This window comes from Schistocerca nitens, chromosome 3, assembly GCF_023898315.1.
Source record: "Schistocerca nitens isolate TAMUIC-IGC-003100 chromosome 3, iqSchNite1.1, whole genome shotgun sequence".
NCBI classification, from domain to species: domain Eukaryota; kingdom Metazoa; phylum Arthropoda; class Insecta; order Orthoptera; family Acrididae; genus Schistocerca; species Schistocerca nitens.
Genome location: NC_064616.1, coordinates 769,951,124 through 769,978,011, shown reverse-complemented (window position 1 = coordinate 769,978,011; position 26,888 = coordinate 769,951,124). Strand labels below are relative to the sequence as shown.

The window sequence follows — 26,888 nt, the reverse complement described above, 5'->3', positions numbered from 1 at the left end:
ATTTTAAACTTCACAGATCACTTGTGAAGTAAAACGTGTCGTATATAAACTCATAAAGTTTAGTCTTCTCAACTGGACAAAATTTCGTAACATACTATACTGTACAGTAAAATGTCAGAACACACTACTTGGGAAAGCTTGGTTTACGTTGTGTTTAACGTTTGACGCTGGAAACTCAACACTACATGATTCAACGGCATAGAACGAGTACACTGGCGTACCTGAATAGATTAAACATTAAAACATTTACAGAAATATGTTGAAAAATGATAGACAAACATGCCATATAGGCACACTGTGACTGAATTTAAAATTCACACACTAGCTGGGAAAGTTTAGTCTACATTTTGCTTAACAGTGAAAGCTGAAAACTCAAAAGTTCAACACTACATCATTCAACGGAACAGAACATGTACACACATGTGGCAGTCTGTTTCTCGAGATCTAGCCTACAGGAACTGGATGTCAAACCATAGGTAGGCATCCGATTACAATCTGCATTCCAGACTCAGGTTATTAAATCATATTCTAAAAGACATCATACTATCCATATGTTTATTAGATACAGACATCCAACCAAATCACATGTTCATTCGTTTTGTTATCCTTTGAAATTTTACAGGCAAATTACAGATATTCCATTTTTATCAGTTAAAAGGTACGTTACCTCAAAGAATAAAAACAAAAATAAAGAACGATAACGTTTCACACGAGACAAAAATTTTGAGCATTCGTTTTATGTTAGTATCGCTTCTTATGGATTGATTTTCGGGATCCTACGTACTTTTCATCATTTATAGGTTACGTTAAGTAACGAAATCGTGACTGATGTTGGATACATTTATATTTTTATATTTTTACGGAATACCGTTGTGATTACATTTGAAAACTTTACGAGCGTCAAACAGATATGTAACACCAGTTGCAGTCTTCCATTAAAAAGAACCCTTGAGATGACGATAGAAAAAGACTTACCAATTGCGAAGTGACGAACGTTTAACTCCAACGTATTGTTATAGGTTATTCATGAATGATCTACATCCTGGACGTCATTATTGTGGTACACCTCTGTCTAAACCAAAGAGTGGCGCTAAGGTGCAGTTGCACTTCTACAGGTGTCATAATCTATGGTACATTCCATTCTTGAAAGAAGCTGTGATAGCAGATAGGCGGAATGGTAGATTTCGATATTCCTTTAATTAGTCGATTATTTCAGATTTTTGAATTACTGTTGTTGTTCTGAAATTGAAATCCTTCTGTTAATATTTGCAGGTTTCTTATACAGAGGACCAGCTGGCCGGTAAGTGCTGAAAGGCATTGTAAAAGGAGGTCAACTTTTACATCATGATTCATTCTGGGCACGCCCCGCGCCAAACTTTTCCTTATTAGGCAGTACTTTGAAAGCTAAATAACTGGTTGCGGTGTGCTTGCTTTTTGTGGATTATGTGCAGAAGTACCTCGCATCAGTACGTTTGAGACTGTCTTCGAGCTCTGTTCATATTCCGTGTGCACTGCGTTACACTGCATCAAAATGTACGGTTACGAAGTGTCAAATAAGATAATGACATCCGTTGAGGGTACGTAATGTATTGTTGTTTTGGTGCGAGCATTAATTGTCGTATGTATGCGTATGGCAGTTCGGATGGTGTACCATATAAACTTAAACGAGCTTTGATCTAATGTTGTGCTAGAGATGTGCTTTGTGTAAGGCACCGAATGTATCAGAATGTATATTAGAACCACGCCCCCCCCCCCCCCCCCGTCCCAAAGTAAGAAACCATACATCAGCGAAACAAAAACTTGAGAAAATACACTGCATACGCACCATACAAACTGTGAACGTTTCAGAGATTTTTTAAGGTTTCGTCTTTGTATGCGTGCACAGTTTAAAGATACAGAAGAGGAGCAATTAATACTGTGTATGAAATTCATGCGAATATGTCAGTTTTGATGCACAAAGAAGTTTGTTTAGATTTTTCTGTTTGCAATAGTTTCATGTAAGTAAGTTTGTTACTACTGTTCTGTTTGAATAAAGTTAGAACGGGAATGTTAAATTTGGAGCAGGTATTAAAATTGTTTTAGACAGTGGGGATCTGAACGAGCAACACCTCGCTGCTTATCGTGGTAATTCTGTACCTTTGGAAACAATCATAATTTGTTACAGTAATAATTAGTTAAATGATCCCAACTACTGAACCTGATATTTTACAGGTTCTAGTTTCTCATGTAATTTGTTTACTAGGTGATTGCATATTCGCCTACATCCGCAATAATTTATTTCACTATATTAATTTGTAGGTGTTGTTCCACATTGTGTGTGTGATCTATAATTGCTATTGGCTACTGTTGTCACTTAAGGATATAATTTCCCTGGGGCACTTCTCACTTCATTGTGTGGAATCGGAGACTAGTTATTTCTGTATGCTAGAAGAATTGTTTGTAGTGGGTTGGAATAAAATGGGAACTGCAAGTGACTAAAGCCCTTTCTCACATTCAACTAGAATGAATACTTTTGTCAGTGGGCCAGGTGATAAAATCTCAGTATAGTGAATTTGTGCCCCCCTCCCCTTTCCACCCATACAGCATTCTTTTTTTAAATGAGTTCTTGCTGTTTTTGTGCATGTATTTCTTTTGACTACATGATGTGTTGGCAAGTTTCTAATAAAACCTGTGTAAGTCCACCCCCCCCCCCCAACACACACAGTGTAATTTGGATTGTGGTTAACTCCTTAATTATGTAGTTATTGACGAAGTTCCTGTGTGCAAGACGATTCGTAATTTACCACTGTACCGCAGGTATTTAGTGCCTGGAGGGACATCTGTTAACCTTTCTTCATTGGCAGTAACATAAATTAAATATAGACAATAATGACTGTGCCCATTTGCCTAGGGCACACAGTTACCTCTCCGTGTACTATGTTAACATTCTAAAAATGCATTGTTTTGTTTGTCTCACAACATACATAATCTAAATCCTTTGATTCAGGTACAGGAGACACATTCAAATTGTGGTAAAATTTCACCATAAACAAAGAACAGCTTATGTTAACAAACAGCATCACAGTAATAAAATTTTGTTATAAAATACACAATAAAATTTAACATTTGATTACCCCTTGCTCAAGTTATCATTTTCATCCTGTATGAATTGTCGGAGCAATTACACTTTAGGACCTTATCTAATAGATCTTCATTGGTCCTAGTAATAAAATATTACACAAATGGTTTATGCTGATTAGGGGAAGTAAGGGTATAACAAAATATATTAATGATTTAATTTACATTGTAATTTTACATTAAATGCGCTTAAAGTTATACATACAGACCATTATATTGTACAGGTGGAGAGATTGCATATACTGTATAGGTAAAGCAATATTTGTATTACAGTAACATTTATAGAAATCACTAAGGGACAAAGATAAATATTTTGTGTACTTCCTGTAGGAACTTTTGCAAGTCGTAGTATTAGTGAGTCAATTATGCCTTGGTGGGTAACTTGTCATAGTACTGGGGGAGGGTGCGTTATCTCCATCTTTCAAATATTTCATGTAGTTGTATACTTCATATTTTAAAATTTTGGAAATATTTGTAAACATTTTTTGTTTCAGATTCAGTAATCGTTTCACATTTTCAGTAAAATTTAATCCAAAACATGAGTAGTGAATACAACATTTTCCCAACAAATGTCATTCCTGTTTCCCCATGCGGGATATATCTTCCATATAGGCCTGTGGATCTCTTTAAAAAAGTATGTTGCAAGTAAAAGTAAATGAGTTTCAGAAGTTTGTTTAAAAAAATAGTGGGGATCCTAAAGTAACCTTCCCATTGGTGTACACATTTCAAAAAATGTTTTGGTATTGCAAAGATTGTGCTAAAAGATAGTTTTGGGTCCTTACCGTACTATTTAAATAGTATTTTGTTATTAAGTTAACAACAAATAGTGAAATTGTATTTATTTTGTGGTGGGTACAAAAGATGCCCCTCCTTGGTAGTCCACATTATGGAGAATGTGTTGCTTTTGCTAGTGTTAAATTTTGACATGCCATTATTTAGGCTAGTCTTTATTGGCTCTGTGTGAAAGTTTTATTTCTGCGTGGTGTTATGGAAGTGAACATTTTAATTTTTTGGGAAGAGCTGGCTTTCCCATTGCATTTTTTTCTCCACGAAACAGTTCTCATGCACATAAACTCATGGAAGTGGAAGAATTTCCAGCTTTTTAAAGAATGGCTTACAGGTTTTGTTCTATTTTATTTCTTCCATTATTACAATGCCATTTTGTAGCCTAAAGAGCTTTTGACTGAGAGAATTATCCCAAAAATAACTCTGTATTTCAGTTGTGAGTGCATGTAGGCATAGTATACAGTTCTCAATCTCTTTGTTACAACTTCCTTCTAATATTCCCATTAAAGTAACATGCAATGTATAATTTCTTCTCCAATATGCCTCCCCCTGTCCTATTTAAGATTATGTTGGGACCACAAACCAAAGAACATTGTCGACTCTGCGAAGTTCCTTATCATACATTTGTACAGTACAGAAATGGAAAAGAGTAATGCTTGGAGAGTACAGATTGAATTTTTTCCCATCTGTTCTCTTGGAATATAGAATTTACTATGTGAGAGCAATTTGGCAGTGGATTACTAATATTAAAGTAGGTTGGCTTTTTTTAACATCATGTGTTTTGAGGAATTCCAGATTTACAGTTTGACAAATCGCCAGCATGTTTGTGTAAAACCTACCAGGTTACAGTTACCTAATATTGTGTTGGAATAATTTTTTGTGACCACTGCATGTGAAGCATTTGACACGTACATTATTTTAAAGAAATTCACATGTTGTAAATACTGAACCAGAATCTGTGTAGTATCTGTTTTAAACAGCAGAATAAATGCATGCAACTACACTACACAGGTTTTGACTCTGGACTTTGTACACAGGATAAGCAGCTTTTGGCGTATTTTGTCACATCCCTGCTTAATTCTTCAAAATAGTCAGGGTTGTCATGGTCTACCAAAGCTTAACTTCCTCACATCCTTTCTCTTGTAGAAAAATTCAAAATTCTATTAGCAGGGTGTATATGACCCAAGAGATCCGGGAAAAACCCGGGAATTTTTTCATCTGGGAGAAAACTGCGAGGAATTTTTCATTGTTTTAGTTTTCAGTTAATTTTCTGTAATTTTGACTGGTAAGAATTGAAACTGTAACAGAGGATATAATACTGTGGTAATAATACATGAACAAGAGAAAAAACAAAAATGAAACTTAAATTGCAAAGGAAATTCGCCATATACAACAAAAAACACAGTGCTCATACAAGCATCTGCCAACAGCAAAATTTGCCAAAGGCTTTAGGAAGACTATGCAATGCTTCATAACAAAAAATTGCCTCCGATGAGCGTGACATCACAACTGTTTATGATAGATTTGTTTTAGAGCAGTTACGCGTGGACTGATGCGCATGCACAGTTGAGTCGCGTATGAGTAGTACCTTCTCCCACTTATGGCTATTGCAGTGTGGCTGTTAGTTGTGTAAGCAGTCACAGGAAGCAGCTAGATGCTACTGGGAAGAATTTTACTGGCACACCCTAGCTGTCAGATTCACACATGCGCAGCAGACCCAGACCTTGGAAGGGGGGGGGGGGGCAAACTGAGATATCTGACGTGGGTGGCAATAAGGGGGGGGGGGGGTGCCATATTCATACTCTTGAGGGGGAGGGGGGTGGGGAAGACGTTTCAAAAAGCGCCTAGCCTCCAGCGCACGTTGGTCTATAAATTATTCATATGATTTTGAAACACATCCCTGTTGATTTTCGAACATTTTTGAACACGCCATAAGTTGATTTCTGAACAAATAATAAGCTGGTTTCTGAATGCGTGCATAGTGTACATGTCATCTCTTATCAGGGGAATCCTCGTCACATCTAGAAATAAACTTTCCTGCAGACAAAAGAGGACAGGGCTATAGCTGAGTGGAGTAAAGCCGAACAGGTGAACGCCAATCGTTGTTTGCGTATGTGGTTGATTGGGTTTGTGAATGATCAATGTTGTTATAATTACTAGCGAAATCCATAGATTCAGACTACCAGAGTGGAAATAAACTACTAACAGGAATAACGGGTAAGAAAGATTATGTATTATCTTCTCGGTATATCCAAGAAAATGAAATTTTGACAAATTTTTTGCCAGATCGCTATACCGCTAGGGTCCAGTGGTACAGTTCCTGGCTAGCAGCCGCTTAAGTTCTATTCTGGAAGCAGCAATGCGTTGTACAAACATGTAAAAACTCCCTAACCGAAGAATAATCGCAGGGTAACTGAACTGAACAGCAAATAAGTTACGGCAATGGCAGGAATAGTTACAGAATTAGTGATGACAAGATTGTTTGTTAGAATTAGGAAGGAGAAGTGGGGACATCACACAAATTATGGAAGAATATGACGATTTCAAATTTATTTAAAAATTTCCTTCTACTACTACTTTTGAATCTTGTGCATGAGAAACTGGAGCATATGAGTGAAATGTGAAACTATTTCCTAATATAAAGCTTTTTGCTTGTAGTAGGCGTAATAGGCATTTGATATTGGTGCTCTGGAGCCCAGAAGAAGAGACATTTATGTCGTTGTTAAAAATTTTGCTGGCACGTGTGTGATACATCTTAAAGTGTAAAATGTGCAAAAAAGGTCAACATTATATGTGAAAAGCTTAGCTTTTCTTGCAGCTTATTAACCTTAGAGACCAATATTATATGTGAAAGCTTTACTTTTTTTTAACAACAGTATGTATATTAATTTAGACCGTTTACTTTTCCTGTTTGTGTGTTCACACTACTTAACAGTGATTTTGCTATTGGCTGACTACATGGTCTGAATAACCGATGTCATCAACTGGCAAGATCACGTGACATGAGCTATGACGGGCTTAAAAAAGCACATCACAACCTTGATTTCAATGCTTTGGACAGTACTATGCGGTGTTTGGTGGAATTAGAATTTATACTTTCGTAATACGAAAATATGCAGTGTCCATGTTGCTGCACATCAAAGATCTTTCCTAAACGTGATTTCCACTGAGTTTTGTTTTCTAAAGTGCTGGGAAATTCTACGCTTATGTATAAAAGCACAACCATTCCCAGGATTGATAAGTTCTACAGTTCTGAGGGAAAATATTTTGTCACTTAACACAAAAAAGTGTGTTTTCATATAGGAAAGTGTATTTTTAACCAGGAAATCTGGGAAAAATCCGGGAATTTTTTCCTTGTCCCCATATACACCCTGATTAAACATAAATGCTTACCTTTGTTAGACTACCTATTGAAATCTGTTGAAAAGATTTGTCAATAATAAAGGCCTTATGAAGATGCTGTTACCATGTGGTATGGCTATGGTACAAATGGAATTACTCTATCTTGATATTTTTCATTTGTATCTTAACACAAAATGAAGAAATTAGTACTCTATGAATATAATATTAGTGAGTCACAATTCGAATCTATAAACACGCACAAATATTTGGGTGTAAGACGTAATAGGGATGTGAAGTGAAACAATATCGTAGGCTGTTGTCGGCAAATCAGGTAGCAGTCTTTGGTTTATTAGTGGAATTCTAGGGAAGTGCAGTCAATCTACAAAGGAGATTGCTTACAAAACACGTGTGACCCATCCTAGAATATTGCTAATGTGGGTGTCTCCTACCAAATAGGATTAGCAGGGGATATTGAATGTATAAGGGGCATTCAAAAAGAAAGGAGCCGAAGGCGTAATTACAGAAACCAGTACCTGTATGTTAGAAGTATTGACCCTGGCTGTTGAGACACTTGCCCCACTGTGACAAGGCAGTGAATGGCTGTCTCATAAAATTCCCAGGGCTGCAATGTTCACCAGTTGCGCACATACAGTTGGACGTCATCGTCAGAGGTGAATCGTTATGCTGACGTTCTTCTTTAACCAAGATGGCCCCTTTCTGATTCACTTCCTGTAGCACGGAACAACAGTGAATGCCCCTGTGTTACCTGCGAATCTTGACCACCCTTTCCAAGTGACCAAATAAAAACGACCAGGCAATCTCACCCTCGGGGTCATTCTTCTCCACGACAATACAAAGCCTCATACAGTCAACAGTCACGGCACTACTGCAGAAATTCAGATAGGAGGTTCTCGGCCTCCCTCCATACAGTCCGGACCTCTCTCTCCCTGTGATGACACCATTTTTGGTCCCTTTAAAAAGGCTCTTAGGGCAAACGATTCACCTCGGACTATGACATCTAGCTGTACATGCGCAACTGATTAACATCACAGCCCCGGGAATTTTATGAGGCAACCATTCACCGCCTTGTAGTGAGACAAGTGTCACAACAACCAGGGTCAATACTTCTAACATACAGGTACTGGTTTCTGTAATTATCCCCCCCCCCCCTGCTAGTTTTTTTACGCGCCCTTTATATACAGAGAAAGGCAGCATGAATGGTCACAAGTTTGTTTGACCCACAGTCATTGAGATGCTGGCAGACTCTTTAAGATAGATGGAAACTATCCCAAGAAAGTCTGCTGACAAAGTTTCAAGCATTGGTTTTAAATGGTGACCAGGAATATACTAAAAATCCCTATGTTACTAACATAGGGATCATGAGGATAAGAGTAGATTAATTACAGCACACACAGAGGTGTTCAAAAATCATTGTCCGTGAATGGACTGGAGAAAATCCCTAATTACGGGTATAGTGAACATACCCTCTGCCATGGACTTCAGTGGTTTGCAAAGTGTTGATGTAGATGTAAAACATTGTAAGGGATATCTGTATTTGTGGTAGCATAAAGTTTTATTCATAATATTTAGGAATTTAATGATAACTTGTTTTGTATTGCTTGTTCTATTGTAGGTGTTAAATTTTGTAGTCACTTTGGAGTGAACAAATTAACCTCAAAGTGGGTTGCTTGTCGATAAAGTGGATGGCTGTTGTGGTGAAACATTGACCGGCGAAACCTTAGATGGTTCTGTCTGGATTCACCTTTATTTCCTTAGCTGCTTGTTAGAATACCCTGATCTATAATTTGAAATTCCTCATAGTTGTCAGTGTATTATTTCTCCTCTTCATCCATAATAAAATGAATAGGTCCCTTGTTATAGTGAGAACTACTACTACTTCCTCCTCCTGGCTTACTGTTAAAGGTAAAGGGACCAACAATACCATTGAGTCTGTTGGAAACTCCCATTCATCCAATTCTAAAAGCAAAAACACTCCATCTGGATGGGTGTACTTTCAGGGAGCAATAGTAAAATATTAAGTGCTCTTAATTGTAACAGGTGGATATTTTTGAGTGGCATTTTGATTAATGAAAGGATGGATGGGTGATTTGAAAAGATGTCTCCCTGCCCTGTGCAAAAGCCTCTTGGGGGCAAAGCACACATGCTAAAGTTATTGAATCATCTTAAAAAGGGAATACATAGCATAGTTAGCTACCACCATCAGACTAGGCAAATACTAACAGCAAATTATGAGTGAACATCAATAGCTATGAAACTTCATGAAACTCACCCAAATATAGTAAAGTTTTTGTGTAATGGATAAATACTGACGAGCCAATGTTAAGATCACTGTGAGATTGAATGCCACCTGGTGTTATTGCAGGCACATCAAGTAAGGAAAGTATATAACCAGATCAGAGATGGAAAATCATCCTAGCAGCAATGTAGGGCAAATTATGGCCTGGTACCTGGAAAAGAGAATATAGGGAACAATGGAACTAATTGCTCGTGTGCTGGTGTCATGAGCATCTATGGAAAGTGGTTGAAGGTCAGTGAAACCATGAGTAGGTGAAATAGACATCAACACATCACAGAACATAGAGGTTGGAGGCTTACCTGCTCTCTAAAGCAGCATAGGCAGTGATCTGTGGTGACAGTCCTGGAGTCTTGTTGCTCCAGATAACAGTTGTCCGGATACACCATCATCCGGGTGAAGGGCTTCTCGAAACCTCTCTGCAACTGACACACGTCGATGGAGACAGTGTTATGCTGTGCAGGATAATCATGTGGGCATCCATGGGACCTGCGGTAGTAATCGAAGGCACAGTGATAGATGTTTCACATGAACATTATTGAAGATAACATTCGTCCTTCCATATTTGATACATTACCCTATGGCTGTCTCTCCTAGCAGGAAAAGTGTCTTCACCAAAAGCAAGAAATATTGTGTAGTGATTTGTGGAGTGTGGTAGTGAACCTGTTTTGATGTCTTAGTCACCAAATTCATCTGATTTGAACTTTGTGGGACATGTCTGGAATGGTGTTGAGCATCAGACTTTCACAGAGATATTTTGTGCCACAAATCTCTGGAAACCTAACAAAGAACTGTCAAGACTTCTGCCATGTAAAATTGCTACTGTTTTGCATTCTAAAGGTGGACACAGACAGTATTAAGCAGTGGGTCATATATTTTGGCTTATCAGTAAAATACAAGAGATGCTACTCATAAGTGATCATCACATTTTCTGTGGTGTTCTGGTAGATAACTGCAGTTCAGTTTTCGCAATATGTAGCTTGTCAGCCCAAACACACTGCTCATTATGTCTTTTGTGTGATGCCTAGTGTTGATGGAAAGTATTGGTTTGTTTCCCATTACAAACAAAACCATTTTTAATTAGCGAAATTTTACATGACCCCTCAATAGAACTGTCTCAAATTAGTCTAGTGTGATTAATTTCATGAGTGTGTATTAACAGAGAAGCACCACTCTGGCCAGTGCTGACTGCTGCTGTCATGCAGCTGTGCTGCTCAGTCGGTGCAGGAGTACTGGTTATTTTTAAAGGTTTTAATGTCCTTGTTAATACGTATTAATGAAATAATCATCACACTACACTAATTAGGGACCACTCTATCAAATGGGTATGTGGAATTCTGCTTTAAAAATAATTTTTTCGTAACTTTCTGTCGACACTGGGCATTGCATGAAAAGTGTGATGAGCAGTATTTGTTTGGGCTGACTGCAGTACACAGTACAAAAATTAAATTGCAATTATCCACCAAAACATCAGAAATGACATGTAGCAACTCTTAGGAGGGACACCCACTATATAGCTATTAGTTAGTGGATAAATTCAAAGAGAAAGATTTAACGAATTTGAAGAATATACAGAAGAGGTGCAATGGTGAGCTGTAGATTCCAGTTGAACTATTGTAAGTAATGGACAAACCACCCCTTGTCCCTCCCCCTCACTATAGTCTGTTGCTAAAACATTGACTGTGCATTGTAGGATACACATGTCCCCTTGATGTGGCCTCACCATGAATCGGCAGACAGATGCTCTCTTTAACTTCACCACTTATCGTATTGTACCTTTCCTCTATGGGGATTTCAGTGCACATTGTTTATGGGACTTGACCACATCCCAGTGGGGGATCAAGCTGTTGAGCCTATTTTTCCACAGGAACGTTGTCTCCTGAACTTCGGGTAAATGCACTAGTATGGAGTTGTTTTTCGCCATTGCTCTCATGCTTTCAATCCTACTGCATAGTTGGAAATGTTAGACTCCCCGGTGACCATTTTAAAACCTGCATACAATTATCAGACAGAGCAGTGCTCGAGAGAAAACTGCCATAATAGTTGCTTACAAGGAAACTCCCCATCGCACCTCCTTCAGAGTTAGTGGTAAGATGTCACAATGGGTAGCCTGTCAAAAGCTGAACACAGATCAAACATGAAAACAGGAAGATGTACTGAACTGTGAAAAGAAGGAAAATAGAAACAGTGAATGGTCCAAGAAGTAGTAGTGCAATAAAGAGCAGCCTGAAACAGCAACTGTGCCGTAGGTAATTGGTCATTGTGTTGGACGGTGAAGTGGGCGAGCTGTGTTCAAAACTCCCTCGCCCAATTTTTTCCGCAACATTATGAACTGTCTGTCGGGTCATTGAAATGTTGGTTCTCTTTCTGTAGTCGTGGCAGTTGTCACGCTATATACTGGCTGTAGAATACGAGTCATGTGGTAAGAATATTATCATCGCAAGTAAACGTGATGACTAGTGAGAGCAGGCAAGAGACAACATAGATATCTCACAGAAGTGAAAACAACAAATAAACAAGTGTGAACTATGGTACAACAAAGGGATTCAAGAATCAAGACTTCCAAAACAGAATGCAACTTCAAAAATGTTAAAAACATGTTTTGACAGAGCACAGAGAAATTTTGTGATTGTGAAACTGGTGCGTTCATTTGTTGCAGTGTATGTGACAAACTGTTATGTTCACATATCCTTGGGAGTGATCACATTCATATGAACATCTATATCAGCCAAGGTGGCGTATTTCACTTACCAGTCATACAAGTTAGGTGTGTCGACAGGAATCTCTTCTCATATGACACATTTACTGTCTTTAATCCTGTGTATGACACATCAGACGTGTTTTCAGGTGGAGGTTTTGGTTGACTTGCCACATTCTCATCAAACGTTTATGGTTCCCATTCGAAAGCCACTTCCTTTCTGCTGCTAATAGTGGTTGTGCAGAATCAGCTATCACCTTGCTGTTGCAAATGGACTTTACACCACGACACACACACAAATTTGAATAACAAAATAAGGATTGGCATGAGGGAGGTTTGAATATGGCTCGCCCTCTTGGCAGTCCAACACCATAACCACTTAACCGCGATGATATTTTTCTCTTGTGTTCAGTTTTTTTACAGACAGTCCACTGGGCCCTCTTACCACTAAATCTGCCGGGGTGCAATGGGGCGTTCCCCTTGTTACTAAGGCAAATGGGACTCCTTATACCTAACTGGCTTTGGTTGAGTGTGCACAGTGTCTAGTGATGAATCACGCCAATATCATGAACAATCTTGCTGCTGACATATCTGTAGCATAATCGTCAGGACAGCTTAGAAGGCCTTGGAAGGGATTCTGCAGAAGTTGGACTATATATCAAACTTTTGAAAGGTTACTACCTTTAGGGTAGCATGGGCAAAATGCTGTAACTCCATCATATTGTTTCACCAAATCTTCAGTTGTTTGAGTGTCCATGGTTATTTCCTGTACGCACACAAGTACCTTACAAGTGTTTAATTGAGGAATGGTGTTCCATAGACTAGACATTGTCGAGGTCATACTGGAGGGGCTGTGAACACTCATTCATACTGGCCAAGGACACCTGCTGGGGATGTAGTGTGACTTGTTTCCATTCCCTTAAAAATGGCTGATGTTGAGGAATGGTAATCAGATGTTATTGAGGAAGTAAAAATATGTTTGGACATGGCACACATCTCACTGCTGGCCACAGGTGGTACAAATTTACCTTGATCATTCACTGAAGGTCCATTGAGGCAAGGTTTCATCCTCTATGATGGAGGGCCTCTACTGTGTTTTGCTTGTGGCATTCAGCTCACAGTATGCCACATTCTATCAGTTAATTTTTTGTTTTAGGACAAGTGTACAATCAGACTTAGGTAGGGAACTTACCTTCTAGTTTGACAGAAAAGTGAGACAAAACCTAGATCTCAATACTGTCTAGACTCTAGACGAAGCATTGCAGTCTTGCCAGTAACTGTTTGTAAATGGAAAAGTTTGTATTGTTACTTTAAGAAATGTCACCAAAATTTATTACTGGTGCTACTGATATTTCCTGAACTAGCAAATGACAGCAGAACAGACATAAACCTTGACACTGATATGGTAGGGAAGTGTATGTGTAAAACTTTTTCTCAGTGCTTCTCTGTGTCATATTTATCAGTTTATAGTTTGTGTAATTTTACAGAATTTCAAGAGGCATTCCAGCTGTTTGACTCCCGTGGTGATGGCAAAATCCACGTGACTCAGATAGGTGATGTTCTGCGTGCTTTGGGACAGAATCCAACAGAATCAGACGTCAAGAAATTCACCCAGCAACATAAGCCAGGTAATTGTCACATCTTTAGAATTTCAGGTTCCAAAAATTGTTATCTGAAAGATTTGCATAAGCACTGTAGATTCTTTGGAGATGAAACTTAATTTTAATGATTCATTGGATTTCTCTAGTTTCATAATTATGTAGGACTGAGTCTCTAATTACATTTTCTTGCATAAAACTTCAGTCATCTGTCAGAATAAGGAACACTGTTGTCAAACATGTTGTATGTATCGGAGAAAGTCATGTATTTCATTGATCAGGAAAGTTTGAGAAGCTGTGGGTTATGGTTGAGATCCTGAAGACAATCTTAGTGTAACAGAATTTTCATGTTTAATTTTGCTAGACCATTTGTTGTTGTCAGCCACAGATAGATTGCGTAATGGTCGAGAGGTTAGCATCAGTAGCTTGTATAGAAGACCCCAGGGTACAATCCTGGTGATAATCTCAAATTTTTCTTTGTTGGAACAAGGTTTATTGTACCTCATAAAGCCAAAAATGTTTGAATAAATCAGCAGTAAAGTAATACATGAGCCACTTAGTGTCAAAGAAGTGCACCTGAAAGCCAAATGATATTTTTAATACAAAAAGATGCATATTTTCCTAAGCTGCTGACACTTTGCAGAAATGTTAATCAGTGGACAGCTCAGCAGCACTTACGCATTCGAATTGATCTGGTAGTGACAAATTTCTCTTTGTACCACAGTATGAACCTTTTCTGGCAATGCAGCTATAAAAAACAATAATCAGGAGTGTAGCTGGGTGTGAATTATTGAGGCACAGCTGCATGATAGTGAATTGGTTTTGCAGTTAGTGGGAAAACTGTGTGTGTACTTACCTAGATTGCTTCAGTAGGTAACAAATTATATAGAGCACAAATCAGTGGAACAGTATAATGAAAGAGTGGAACTGTTCACTTATTTTTAATATTGTACAAATGTTATTGTGTGATTTTACTGCCAGTTTCTAGCTGTCCCACTGTAGAAAGCATTTATGACTGGTTTGTTTGATGTAAAGTGTCTGATATATTAACCATTTTGAAATACTGTAGTTTTTGTGTGGCAAACAACAGTGCAGTGCTGTGTAAGATTGTGAAATTACTTGGTACACAGCGTGTGACACCTATGTAGAAGTTCTCTCTCTGCCGTTGCTTCCCAGCTGTACTAAATGTACAGGAAAAATTCATTCTAAAGCTGTTTGTCTGAAACATAGTTTAGTTCATTGTTAATTAACTCAATTTCTCTCCTTCAAAGTTATCAAACAAGACATAAAAAATGAATTACTTGCTTATATTTCACATGATTGTTGTAACATTGTATATTATCATTTGGCAAGAATGTATTTCCATTTTTTTGAGAACATGCAACACAATGTAAAATATTGCACCATTGGATGTTGTTTAATTTTCTTTACACTCTTCTATGTGGATCATTACATACTGATAAACAGAAGCCTAAATTTAATTTTTAGGATTCTGTATCTGTCAATAAAAACATAACGCTTATAGGATCACTTTGTCTGCCTGCCAAGATCCTTCTTTCTCAGGAATGGGTTGAGATATAAAGTTGAAATTTATCAGGTACTAAGGTCTGTGACCGCTTGGCAGTGTAAAAAAAGTTAAGCATCTAAGTCACTATAGTCAAAACCTATGATTAGATGTCACATATTTTGATACTCACACTCTCTCTCATCAAAACCTATTTACATACATGTTGGGCCTGGTGGTCTAGCGATGAAGCACTTACAAAGTTGTTAAGGCTTTTGCGGCCACTTGTTGACAAACTGCCTATTGGCTTCTGTCTCTGGTTTTTCGGCTGATGTCTAATGATTTTACTGATGTTTCACCAGCACAAGTGGTTGGCATTTTCAAAGCTTCACCCTCCATTGCTGGTGGTGAATTGTTCACCATCAGCAATGGAGGGTGAAGCTTTGACAATGTCAAGCACTCGTGCTGGCAAAAGTCAGTAAAATCATTAGACATCAGCCGAAAAACCAGAGACAGAAGCCAATAGGCAGTTTGATAAAGCACTTGCCTGGAAACAGATCAGGGGATCAAATGTTGTTTGAACAACAGATTTTTAATCTGTTTTAACATAGCCTTAATTCAGCTATGTGAGGAGTCTCCAGAAAAGACACATGGTTTTGAATAGCTGTGGTAGGTAAGGGCCAAAGTGATGTCCAATAAAGAGTTCAACTTGTACTTGTCTGGTTAGGTTTCCTGTTATTGCCTTGAGATAACGCCCCGATGACCAAAATTAATTGCCAGTGTAGTAGTGGTAATTTCAAGGAATTATAACTAATCCACCTGACATTAAAATATCAACAGATATTTCACAGTTATTAAAGAGATTTATGTTACACCATAAATACACATTCCATTGTTTCTATCTTCTAATTAAAACACTTAACTGGAAATATACATTGACATAAGCCTACTTGTTAATATTTATACTGTTGTGCAATGATTTTGTTATTGTTCTTTTAATTTTCAGGGGAAGTAATATGATCAGTGTCACTAAATTTACTTAGAATTTGTTTTGGCTTGGTTTTTGCACACAACACATTTCATTTGATAGTATTCTTTTTAACTGTTTCTTAAAAAAACTTAGTGTTTATTTCTACTGTCAGTGTGCTTATTTTTTCATAGAAGTTGGTTTAGCTTTCACAAGCATCATTCCAAAGTTGTCAATTACCATTTACTCTGTATGGGTTAAAACAGCAGTTGTCAGTATCTGCACAGCAAAATTGACACAATAGCAAAATGTATTGTTAAGGATGATTTAATACCAAATGTAATTTAAGTTCATAAATGTGTTAGGCAGACTTGTCTCCACTTCGTGCCATTAAAAAATGTGCTGGACTTTAGTGTGTCTGTACCAACCTTGAAGTGGGTGGGCACAAAAGAAATCTGAACAGTCAACAAAAGGCATTCTAAATGTGGTTAATGCTCTGTAGGCTACACAGTTCAAGGGAGCACAAGAGAAACTTTGCACAAGGAGTTCACATCAGGATTCTTCGCTCAAAATAACTGTAGTGCTCATTCAATTTACAGAAAAATGTAAGTTTTGAATACTTTTTGCATCATAAGTAAAACTGATCTTGCACAGACATTTGTTGTTCATCAGACTTGAATTCATTATTACACACAGTTAAAACAGCAAATGAAAATGTGGTCAAATTCTTGATGCTTACCAACAAACAAGGCAAGACATAGGTATTTGGGGATACTGCATAGGTGCTCTGTCATTAAAAAATTGCCTTAACTCGTATGACCAAAGTGCATGCCAAAATCAACACGAAACTTCATTCTCCGTCAACAGTGATTCAGAAATTGGGGAATTTGGGTAGATCAATCTTGTTCTGAAACTCTTGTCATTGTTGGTCTTTTTGTCCTTAAACTGACACTATAGCTGTAGACTGGCAGTTGGTCAGGTTGAGTAATATAGTATGTGACCAGAACATTGCGCTCAGACATCTATTGATATTTGGGGATTTCATTAAAATAAGTTTGAACTCCCATAGTACCATAGTAGTCAAATTTAAAAACTGAGGAATTTTCAGCAGTGTCCTGTCTGACATTTGCCTTTGCATTGTCAACAGTGCAAGTACAGTACTTTCCTGGAAATATTTGGCACATTGCTTCATCTATTTTCGATGAGACATTGATGACTTCGACTTCTCAAATAGTACATTTCATAAAATATATCTGCTGTATTTTGACAACATGATAATCTTACAGAATGTTGGAGTAGTATATAGTACACAACTTGTCACTCACATTTTTATATTAAGTTGTTTTCCTGATTTTTCATTATTTGTAAGATTCATTTCTAGCAGATCATGAGACCTGTGGCTTTTTTACTGCCTATTTTTGGTCTATTACTTACAGCATATGATAATTACAAACTTGTGTTCATTTGTGTTACTGTATAATTGTGCTTCAGCAGTGTAAGCAGCTTATTCGGTCATTGTATGTGAAGTGGACCATTTTTAGAGATGGTACCTGCTCAACCATTTCTGAATCCAATGAATCCGGCGGCACTCGGGGCAGGGTAGAGAGCAGATGAGACAGATGTTGAATTAGCTGCAGGGGAGGGTGGGGGGACAGTGGGAGGAGAGTAGGAAAATTGGCAAAGGATGGTGGTGTGGGGAGGACTGAGGAACTGGAAGGAAGGGTAGCATGATAGGATGGAGGGAAAAAAGAAGGGGGGGGGGGTGGAGCATGTTAGTCCAGTAGCACACTTTCACTAAATTTTATGTAACAAACCATAATGATATTTAAAATTACATAATAACAGAAATGACCACGGTTTTTACCCCGACTACATTATTCTCTTTAAATGTAGACCATTAAGCTGATATTTCATGAATATGTTTATATGTATAACAATGTCATTAGAGCATGTTATTAGCATCCGTACCATCTGCCACTCCCCCCCCCCCTTTCCCCTTGTATCTATCCCTGTTCACCCTAACATGTCTAAAATTTTGTTATATATGATGATTTGTCTTCTAGACATGACCCATCAGAGGCCTTCATTTTAGTTTTTAATCTAAACTAAGAGGTATACATTTTTATTGTATGTGGGTTATGCGCACAATGTTTCCTCATTGTATTTATATAATGTTATGTAGTTGCATTTCCTACTTGAATAATGTTATGTATTTGCATATTGCTCTTTCCATTCCTCTCCAGTAATATTCTGTAATGGCACTGTCATGCATGTAAACACATTCATGAGGTTTCAGGTTAATGGTCCAATTTAAAAAAAAAAGTGCTGAAAAATTCATGTAATTTCTGTTATAATGTAATTTTAAATTAATATGATTTGTTTGTTATAAAACTTAGTGAAAATCTGCCATTGGAGTAACATTTATCCCTGCTCCCTTCCTTCTTTGTTCCCCTCCATCCCTTCATGCTACTCTTCCTTCCAGTTCCTTAGTTCCGTCCACCTCCCCTCCTCCCTCTCCCCACCATCCCTTGTCAATTTTCCCACTCTCCTCCCACTTTACCCTCCATCTCCCCCATCTCAACTAATTCAACATGTCTTACCTGCTCCCTACCCTACCCCAGGTGCCACCCTCCCCTTCCCCCATAATCCTATGTCAAGTCCACCCTGATGCAGTTGGAAAAATTTACTGTTTTTGTGATAAGGCTTTATTTTTTGACATGGCCCTTACGTGGCATCAATCGGTTGAAGATTGTATGTCCCATGACAGGTTTTGCCTCATAACATAGTCTGTTTCTTCATTTACAATATGAAATAGTATATTACAAAAGCTGTCTCTCCTGCATTTCGATCTGAGATACATGCCAGCTGGCACAAAGCTGAAATGTTGGTCCTCAAGTCTGCTGCCTACAGTCTGGCATGTGACATCTCAAAAATAACATCTTTTGCAAATATGCCACATGAGATGTACCGCTTTTTTTTACATTCATACTCCGCAAGCCACCCAACGGTGTGTGGCGGAGTATTGCTCACTTATATGAACTTCGCTATGCATAAGTACTTGTAAACAGAATGTTCTTCCATTCCTGATGTTATATTGGCCCTGTAATATTTATGTATAAGGTTTTCAGATTTGTCTTTCGTGTAAATTTTCCCACAGTACTTGAAATGAAATGTCATAAATAAAATTTTTAGTGATAAAGAGGTTCCCATGGCATTACAGGACTTATTTAAACCAGTAGGGTTGGAATAGTGATTTCTTGTGTCCCAGAAATTGTGTGGGCTTTGGCAAACCTTCTTTCCTGATCAAACTGCATTTTTCACTTCCTTTCTGTTTAAGAGATGTCTGAAGTGTTGTCATTGCAGAACTTGATAAAATTAAAGCATCAGTATTTGTTTATTTAGAGGCCTTTGCAAATTGGCATGAATTCCTAGTCTTTCAGTTGGTCCTCAAATTCCCCCACAAGGAGATTTTCCATGGCTGGTTGCAAAGAAATTGCTCTCTTCAGAGATACCAAAGTCCTTTTCATAAATTGATAAAATTCTTGTATTGGACTGCAGATAAATTGCAAAATGAAAGAATGTGCTAGATTTCACCCATTGTTATTCTCAAATATTTAATGAGCCTCATTATGGATGCATGAACTACAATGTTATCATGATCAAGGCAGTCACTAATACAACAGACTCTGATAATCTGTAGCTCTTCACCACCAAAGCAAACCACAGAGGGATGTAATGTGGCTTGTCTGTTCTCCCAATGAAACCCTTGACCAGCAAAATTCATCAAAGTGATCCTTTCAGCATCTGCAAGATTTTCTTTCAGGTGCCACAGATACAGGCTTGTTTATTTAAAATGAAATGGTGGCTTTCCAGACCATGAATCTTTAGAACCAATGGTGTTGTAAACTCTTACAGTTTCATGATGCGTCTGTAGTAGGCAACAGTGTTAATGGCCTCTTACTGTGCTGCTCACAAGGAATGCTATGTTGTCAACTTGTTTGAAAGCGAATAGACAGCAGACCCATCAGACAGCTGCAATAGTGGACGTTTAACCTACCTTGCTATGGTCAGGTTCACTGTGTGCTGCAAACCATTTCATGATAAATTCAAGTGTACCTAATAAGTGTGAGATACATGTTATAGAAAGGAATTTGTGTTGTTCCCCAGACATGACGACATGAAGAAAAATCAGTTGTACACATTCTCACAGTGCAGAATGAATTCTGTAACATTTCACCTTACAGAACAGAGTACATGTTCTGTTGCCCCTTACTTAATTAACAAAACAATGAAAGAATTGAATCTAAAAACAGCAGATGAACAGCATTTTATATTATGCTGTATTGTGGTCAGAATAGTGAGATTAAGTAAAATGAAATTTCCGTTACAGAACACATTATGCTATGAACTACTTTCTACTGCACATACAGCATTACAAGAAAGTAAATGATACATGAAAATTACAAAATAAATTTACAATACATTCATGTATCTCATAACCGAGATGTTTAACTGTTGCTGCCTTTCAAACTGCAGTCTCTGGGTGTATGTGCCAGACTGATGATTAACAAAGCCATTATTTCATGTCTAACTGCTTCTTTCTGATGATTTTCTTGCAGTTTTCAGTGTGATATGCAGGCTTCTCAATCAGCAATGATGATTTTTGTCTATTGCTTCATGGCTCAGCTTTTGTGTCTGCTACTTTAAACATAGTATTTTTATGTCACATACCTCTTCTTCAATGCTAACCCCATGTCTATGGGATTATAATGGCAATGGGGTGGTATTTGTATTACCTTGTAACCCTGTGGCCATGTTTCAGAAGTATGGAAATAATTTTGTATATTTTCACCTTTGAAATCTTAACAAGCTTAAACAGCTCTGCTCTTGTATAGCAGTGATAGCTTGCATTGTCCATAACAGTTATAAAACCTGGATCCAAATAAGGCAACAGCTGATTCTGAAAATGTCCTTGAAATGTTTCTGCTCCATTTCAGAATCTTTCTAGATATAGCAAGATAAAATGATTCAAATACATAGCTGAGATGTGGAACTGCAAAACTATCCACAATTTATCACCAGAAATGTTTACATCAAATTTACAGATGAATATATTATGACAGAGGTCAAGACTGTTGTACAGAAAGCACAAGGCATCATGACTGTGGGTCTTATCACAAACTTGTGGCTAAATCCATCCATAAATCTGATTTATGGCTGATAAAGATGGGCTCTGTCACTCAAATTTCTGCTTTTTTGAAGAACAGCTGTCAACAGATGAATTTAAAAATCTAATCAATAATATATTCTTGAGTGTGCAAAGGAACTAGCCCCCCTTCTTGCAGCTGTGTACTGTAGGTCTCTAGAAGAGCGTAGCGTTCCAAAAGATTGGAAAAGGGCACAGGTCATCCCTGTTTTCAAGAAGGAATGTCGAACAGATGTGCGGAACTACAGACCTATATCTCTAACATTGATCAGTTGTACAATTTTGGAACACTTATTATGTTAGAGTATAATGACTTTTCTGGAGACTAGAAATCTACTCTGTAAGAATCAGCATGGGTTTTGAAAAAGACGATTGTGTGAAACACAGCTCGTGCTATTCGTCCATGAGACTCAGAGGGCCATAGACACTTGTTTCCAGGTAGATGCCGTGTTTCTTGACTTCCGTAAGGCATTTGATACAGTTCCCCACAGTCTTTTAATGAACAAAGTAAGAGCATATGGACTATCAGACCAATTGTGTGATTGGATTGAAGAGTTCCTAGATAACAGTACGCAGTATGTCATTCTCAATGCAGAGAAGTCTTCTGAAGTAAGAGATTACAGGTGTGCCGCAGGGGAGCATCGTAGGACCATTGCTATGCTTTTTGTGGATTATGCTGTAGTATATCGAGAGGTTGTAACAATGGAAAATTGTACTGAAATGCAGGAGGATCTGCAACAAATTGACGCATGGTGCAGGGAATGGCAATTAAATCTCAATGTAGACAAGTGTAATGTGCTGCGAATACATAGAGAGATCCTTTATCATTTAGCTACAATATAACAGGTCAGCAACTGGAAGCAGTTAATTCCATAAATTATGTGGGAGTAGGCATTAGGAGTGATTTAAAATGGAATGACCATATAAAATTAATCGTCGGTAAAGCAGATGCCAGACTGAGGTTCATTGGAAGAATCCTAAGGAAATGCCATCTGAAAACAAAGGAAGTATGTTACAGTACACTTGTTCGCCCACTGCTTGAATACTGCTCACCGGTGTGGCATCCGTACCAGATATGGTTGATAGACGAGATAAAGATCCAATGGAGAGCAGCGCGCTTCGTTACAGGATCATTTAGTGATCGCGAAAGCGTTACGGAGATGATAGATAAATTCCAGTGGAAGACTCTGCAAGAGAGACGCTCAGTAGCTCGGTACGGGCTTTTGTTGAAGTTTTGAGAACATACTTTCACCAAGGAGTCAAACAGTATATTGCTCCCTCCTACATATATCTCGCGAAGAGGCCATGAGGATAAAATCGGAGAGATTAGAGCCCACACAGAGGCATACCGACAATCTTTCTTTCCACGAACAAGACGAGACTGGAATAGAAGGGAGAGCCGATAGAGGTACTGAAGGTACCCTCCGCCACACACCGTCAGGTGGCTTGCGGAGTATGGATGTAGATGTAGAAACCTGTACTCCACTACTTGACATGGAATTTCCTTATTGTATTATTAAAGTGAGTATAATTTTTTTTGGAAGGGGAGGGAAGTAATGTTCATCAATCAGTTGGTCTGGTTTTTTCCCCACTAATAGCTTGCAGTATTTTACCTATAATACTACATGTATGTGAAAAACCGTATAGCCCCAGTATGAATCAGATTATTTTAAAATTGTAAGCCAGGATCAACTCAGTTTACAGAGGCTCCCATCTTAAAGGAAAAGTGCCGAAGTATATTGCATTCTGTAAGTGAGCTGCTGCTTAGTTACTACTTGGACAGAAATCATGTTGAAACTGGCATCTGCCTTAAAGGAGTATGATTTTTTCATAGATTGGAAAGTTGTCAGCTGTGTGTTGTTCATGCATTACATTTCCAACGCCAGTTCTTAGACAGATTCATGGGGTTCACTGAAAACCCATGTAGGTATAAGCCGTATTACTTGTGTTAACAAAAGACCTGCATTTCAAAAAATTTGACCTTAATTTTTATTGGAATTCTTGAGTTTAGTAAAAAATTACCTTCCTAATGTCAAAATCACAGCACCATAAAACTTGCGAGTAACAGTTACAGTGGATTAAATCTAACATTTAAAATCATGTACATTTTGTTGCAGTTAGACTTCAATGCAAGAACAATGATTTTTCAACTTTCATTGGTGTGTAACCAACTTTCAGACACATTCTAACTAACTCTATCTTGAGGCCAGGTCATAACGAGTTGCAGTATACACCAAACACAAATTGTAGCATTGTAATTGAAACTTAGTATTCATTTCATGGATAAGTGACTTCATATTAGACAGTGTGTGGCTTTCTTGTTGCCAGAAGCTCTGATTCATCACAGTAAAATTCAAACAGCAGTGTAAAATAAGACAAGTTTCTTCACAGATCTGCAGTGTTATATTGGTGCAGCTTTTGGCTTTGTCACCTTGTATTGCACTTCATGCAATGATGCAAAAGTCCTCTGTGTAAAATGTAGTTACTGCTGTATGGTAGTGTAGGTCTTTCAGGGAAGTGTGCATATTAGTTTTACTGTTGTAGTTGATAGCAACAGTGATACGTTTGTTTGTTTTGTGATATTTTACTTTACTGATAGTAGAACTCAAAACAAAGAATATATTACAGTAAGATTAAATATTTTTTCCATCGTTGCTGATAGTAGAAAATAATGCTTCCTGTGGTGATATTCATAGAATTCCAACTGAATAACTCGTGTTCTGTTTCCTAGGATCTCCTGAGTAGGAAATTATTTTTGTATGCAAATCTGATGACATTTGAGAAGACTAGTTAACATTTTATTTGCTGGATGTGAAACTGCTGTTCACAAACTTTGCAGTCATTTACAGGTCTCATATACTTTACATCACTTTTGTTTTTCTTTTGCAGATGAAAGAATAAGTTTTGAGGTATTTCTGCCCATTTACCAAGCTATTTCAAAGAACCGCACTTCAGACACTGCAGATGATTTCATCGAAGGGTTGAGGCATTTTGATAAAGATGGGAATGGATATATTTCATCAGCTGAATTGCGTCATTTATTGTCAACTTTAGGTATGGTAACAGTACAATGTACTGTTAATGTAAAATTGTTTCTTGTGTAAATATTTAACATTGTGTTTAACTTCAGGAGAGTATCTTGTGTTCTCTCTCTCTCTCTCTCTCTCTCTCTCTCTCTCTCTCGACAGCAGCACACAAACTTCAAATAAATTTGTGTGTGCAATTCAAATGTTGTTGTATATTAATACACAGACACTAAGGAGATGCACAGGAGGAGGTTAATGGGGTTAGCTGAATCTGTAGAAAGTGACGCTGACTGGTGTTGGTCAATTTTTCATTGTTACCAACCAACTTTAGCTGACAAGCAACCCTTTCATGCATGTGCCTACAAAAATCAAACTAATGATCCCTTAATGAGATATTGCGTGGTAAGGTGGCTGGTGCATGTAAATAGTTACTGATGGAAATCTGATGTAAGCTGTTATTGACTCTTGGGGCACTACCAATGTTAGTTAGCAGACTACACTTCAAATGTCAATAAGTTAATCACCCAATTACATATGACATTCAGTGACCATTAATTTTGTTTCACTTCTGCTTTTGTAGACAGTTGCACAAAAGGGTTGCTTGACATCTAAAGGTGGTTGGTAATGACCAGAACTTGATCAGTACATCAGTGTCAGATTCTGTAGACCAAACTAATCACACCAACCTCCTCGCTGTGTGTCATCTTAATGTGTATGTAATACACTACCACCACTGCATGTGAATTGCCCATAAAAATTTGAGGTTTATGTGCTGCTGTGGAGACAAGTAATACTTCTGTTGAGTTAAAGATTACTTTCTGTTGACTTTAGCTTCTCTTCAGATTTTTTAGTAGTGATATGTTCACTTACTGTTCGTGAAACTATACTGAGACAAATGTACTATTTTACAGGTGAAAAACTGACAGATGAAGAAGTTGAGCAACTACTTGCTGGTCAGGAAGATTCTCAAGGAAATATTAATTATGAAGAATTTGTTCGTATGGTTATGTGCGGTTGAGATATAACACCAGTTGCTTATTCGGTTAACTACTTCAAGTGTGAATCATAACAATAACCTTAATAATAATTATTATAACATCAATAGTATTAATACCTTGAGTAATAAGTTTTGGAGCATCAGCTGAGGTGCATATTCCACACTAAACTCTTGGATCTTACTGCCATCCCGCTATAAATCATTCCACTTACCCTTGCAACCATTATGAAGTGCTAACAGTGTTTTAGTAATCAGTATTTCTCACCTTGCATGCCTTGTAAGCCAAGGAAAATCATATCTGTTGTTGCAAGTGGTTATATTAGACACACATTGAGTTGTGTAAAGAGGCCGTATACGTGGGCAGATAAAAACATTTTGCCAATAGTAGTATTAAATGTTAATGTAAAAGATAGCTTATCAGGATTTGTGGAAAAAAATTCGAGAAAATATTTTGAAGTAGTTATGAAATTCGAATGGGTGGGTCACTGGTGAAATAACATCGACTGCTTTATTTAGTTCAACTGATGCAAATAAGTAACATAAGAAAATCTGCAAATATCAAACAGGTAAATTGATACTATGTTGTGTGGAAGGCATAGTATATTAAAGAAATGACGTATTTCAAGGTGTTGATTGATTTCCACCCAAGTCAGTATGTTGAAAACAAACAATTTGAGCTAACCCGTTGCTGCCACAGGTTAAGTTCAAATTATAAAAATGGCAGTGATACATAATTTGAATCATGTTATCTGTTGTAACTTATTTACATTTAAATATTACTATGGACATCCTTTTGTATTCTTTTTTCAGTGTAATTTGACATTACTTTATTTACTTTGTTTATATATTGTCCCTTCTTTTAATGTCATATGTAATTATGTATACTTGAGAATATATTGCAATTTTTGTGAACAATATAATAATTTGTTAATAAGAAGTAACAGTCCTTGATGTTCCTGTTACTTGTGAAATGAACTGTTTCTAACTATTGATTATAATGAATTTGTACACATGGTGGGTATTTACAACCTGGCCTTTATCTCCTGCCCTTTCACAACCCCCCCCCCCCCCCAATACTTTATTTTGTTCTTTTATGAAGATTGCCATGAAATATGGTGTTGGTATTTTATGAATGTTGTTGTTGCAAGGATTTTTAGCATTCTATGAATTTGGAAACTATATTTTAGATGTTATATATGTATCTGGTCCCTCTGCTGTGCTTGGCTTCAGTTTGTACGTAATATATTGTTTCAATCGTATATAGAAATTTCATTGCAGATGTGCAATAAAATATATTGTATCAGAATCATAATAAAATCATGTTTAATGCTTT

General features: G+C 37.5%; 1 protein-coding gene across 2 annotated transcripts; it reads left to right on the top strand.

Moving 5' to 3' along the window:
* The first annotated feature begins 1,087 nt into the window (after positions 1–1,087).
* LOC126248770 (myosin-2 essential light chain-like) lies at positions 1,088–26,888 on the top strand. 2 transcript variants are annotated; one of them, XM_049950132.1, is made up of 5 exons: positions 1,088–1,177; positions 1,273–1,300; positions 13,745–13,885; positions 24,422–24,586; positions 25,470–26,888. In XM_049950132.1, the coding sequence occupies exons 1-5, from the start codon at positions 1,175–1,177 to the stop codon at positions 25,574–25,576; spliced, it is 444 nt and encodes a 147-aa protein (XP_049806089.1). In that variant the 5' UTR covers positions 1,088–1,174; the 3' UTR covers positions 25,577–26,888. The 2 variants fall into 2 exon arrangements, with proteins under 2 accessions (XP_049806089.1, XP_049806088.1); XM_049950131.1 differs by lacking the exons at positions 1,088–1,177; positions 1,273–1,300 and adding an exon at positions 1,403–1,577.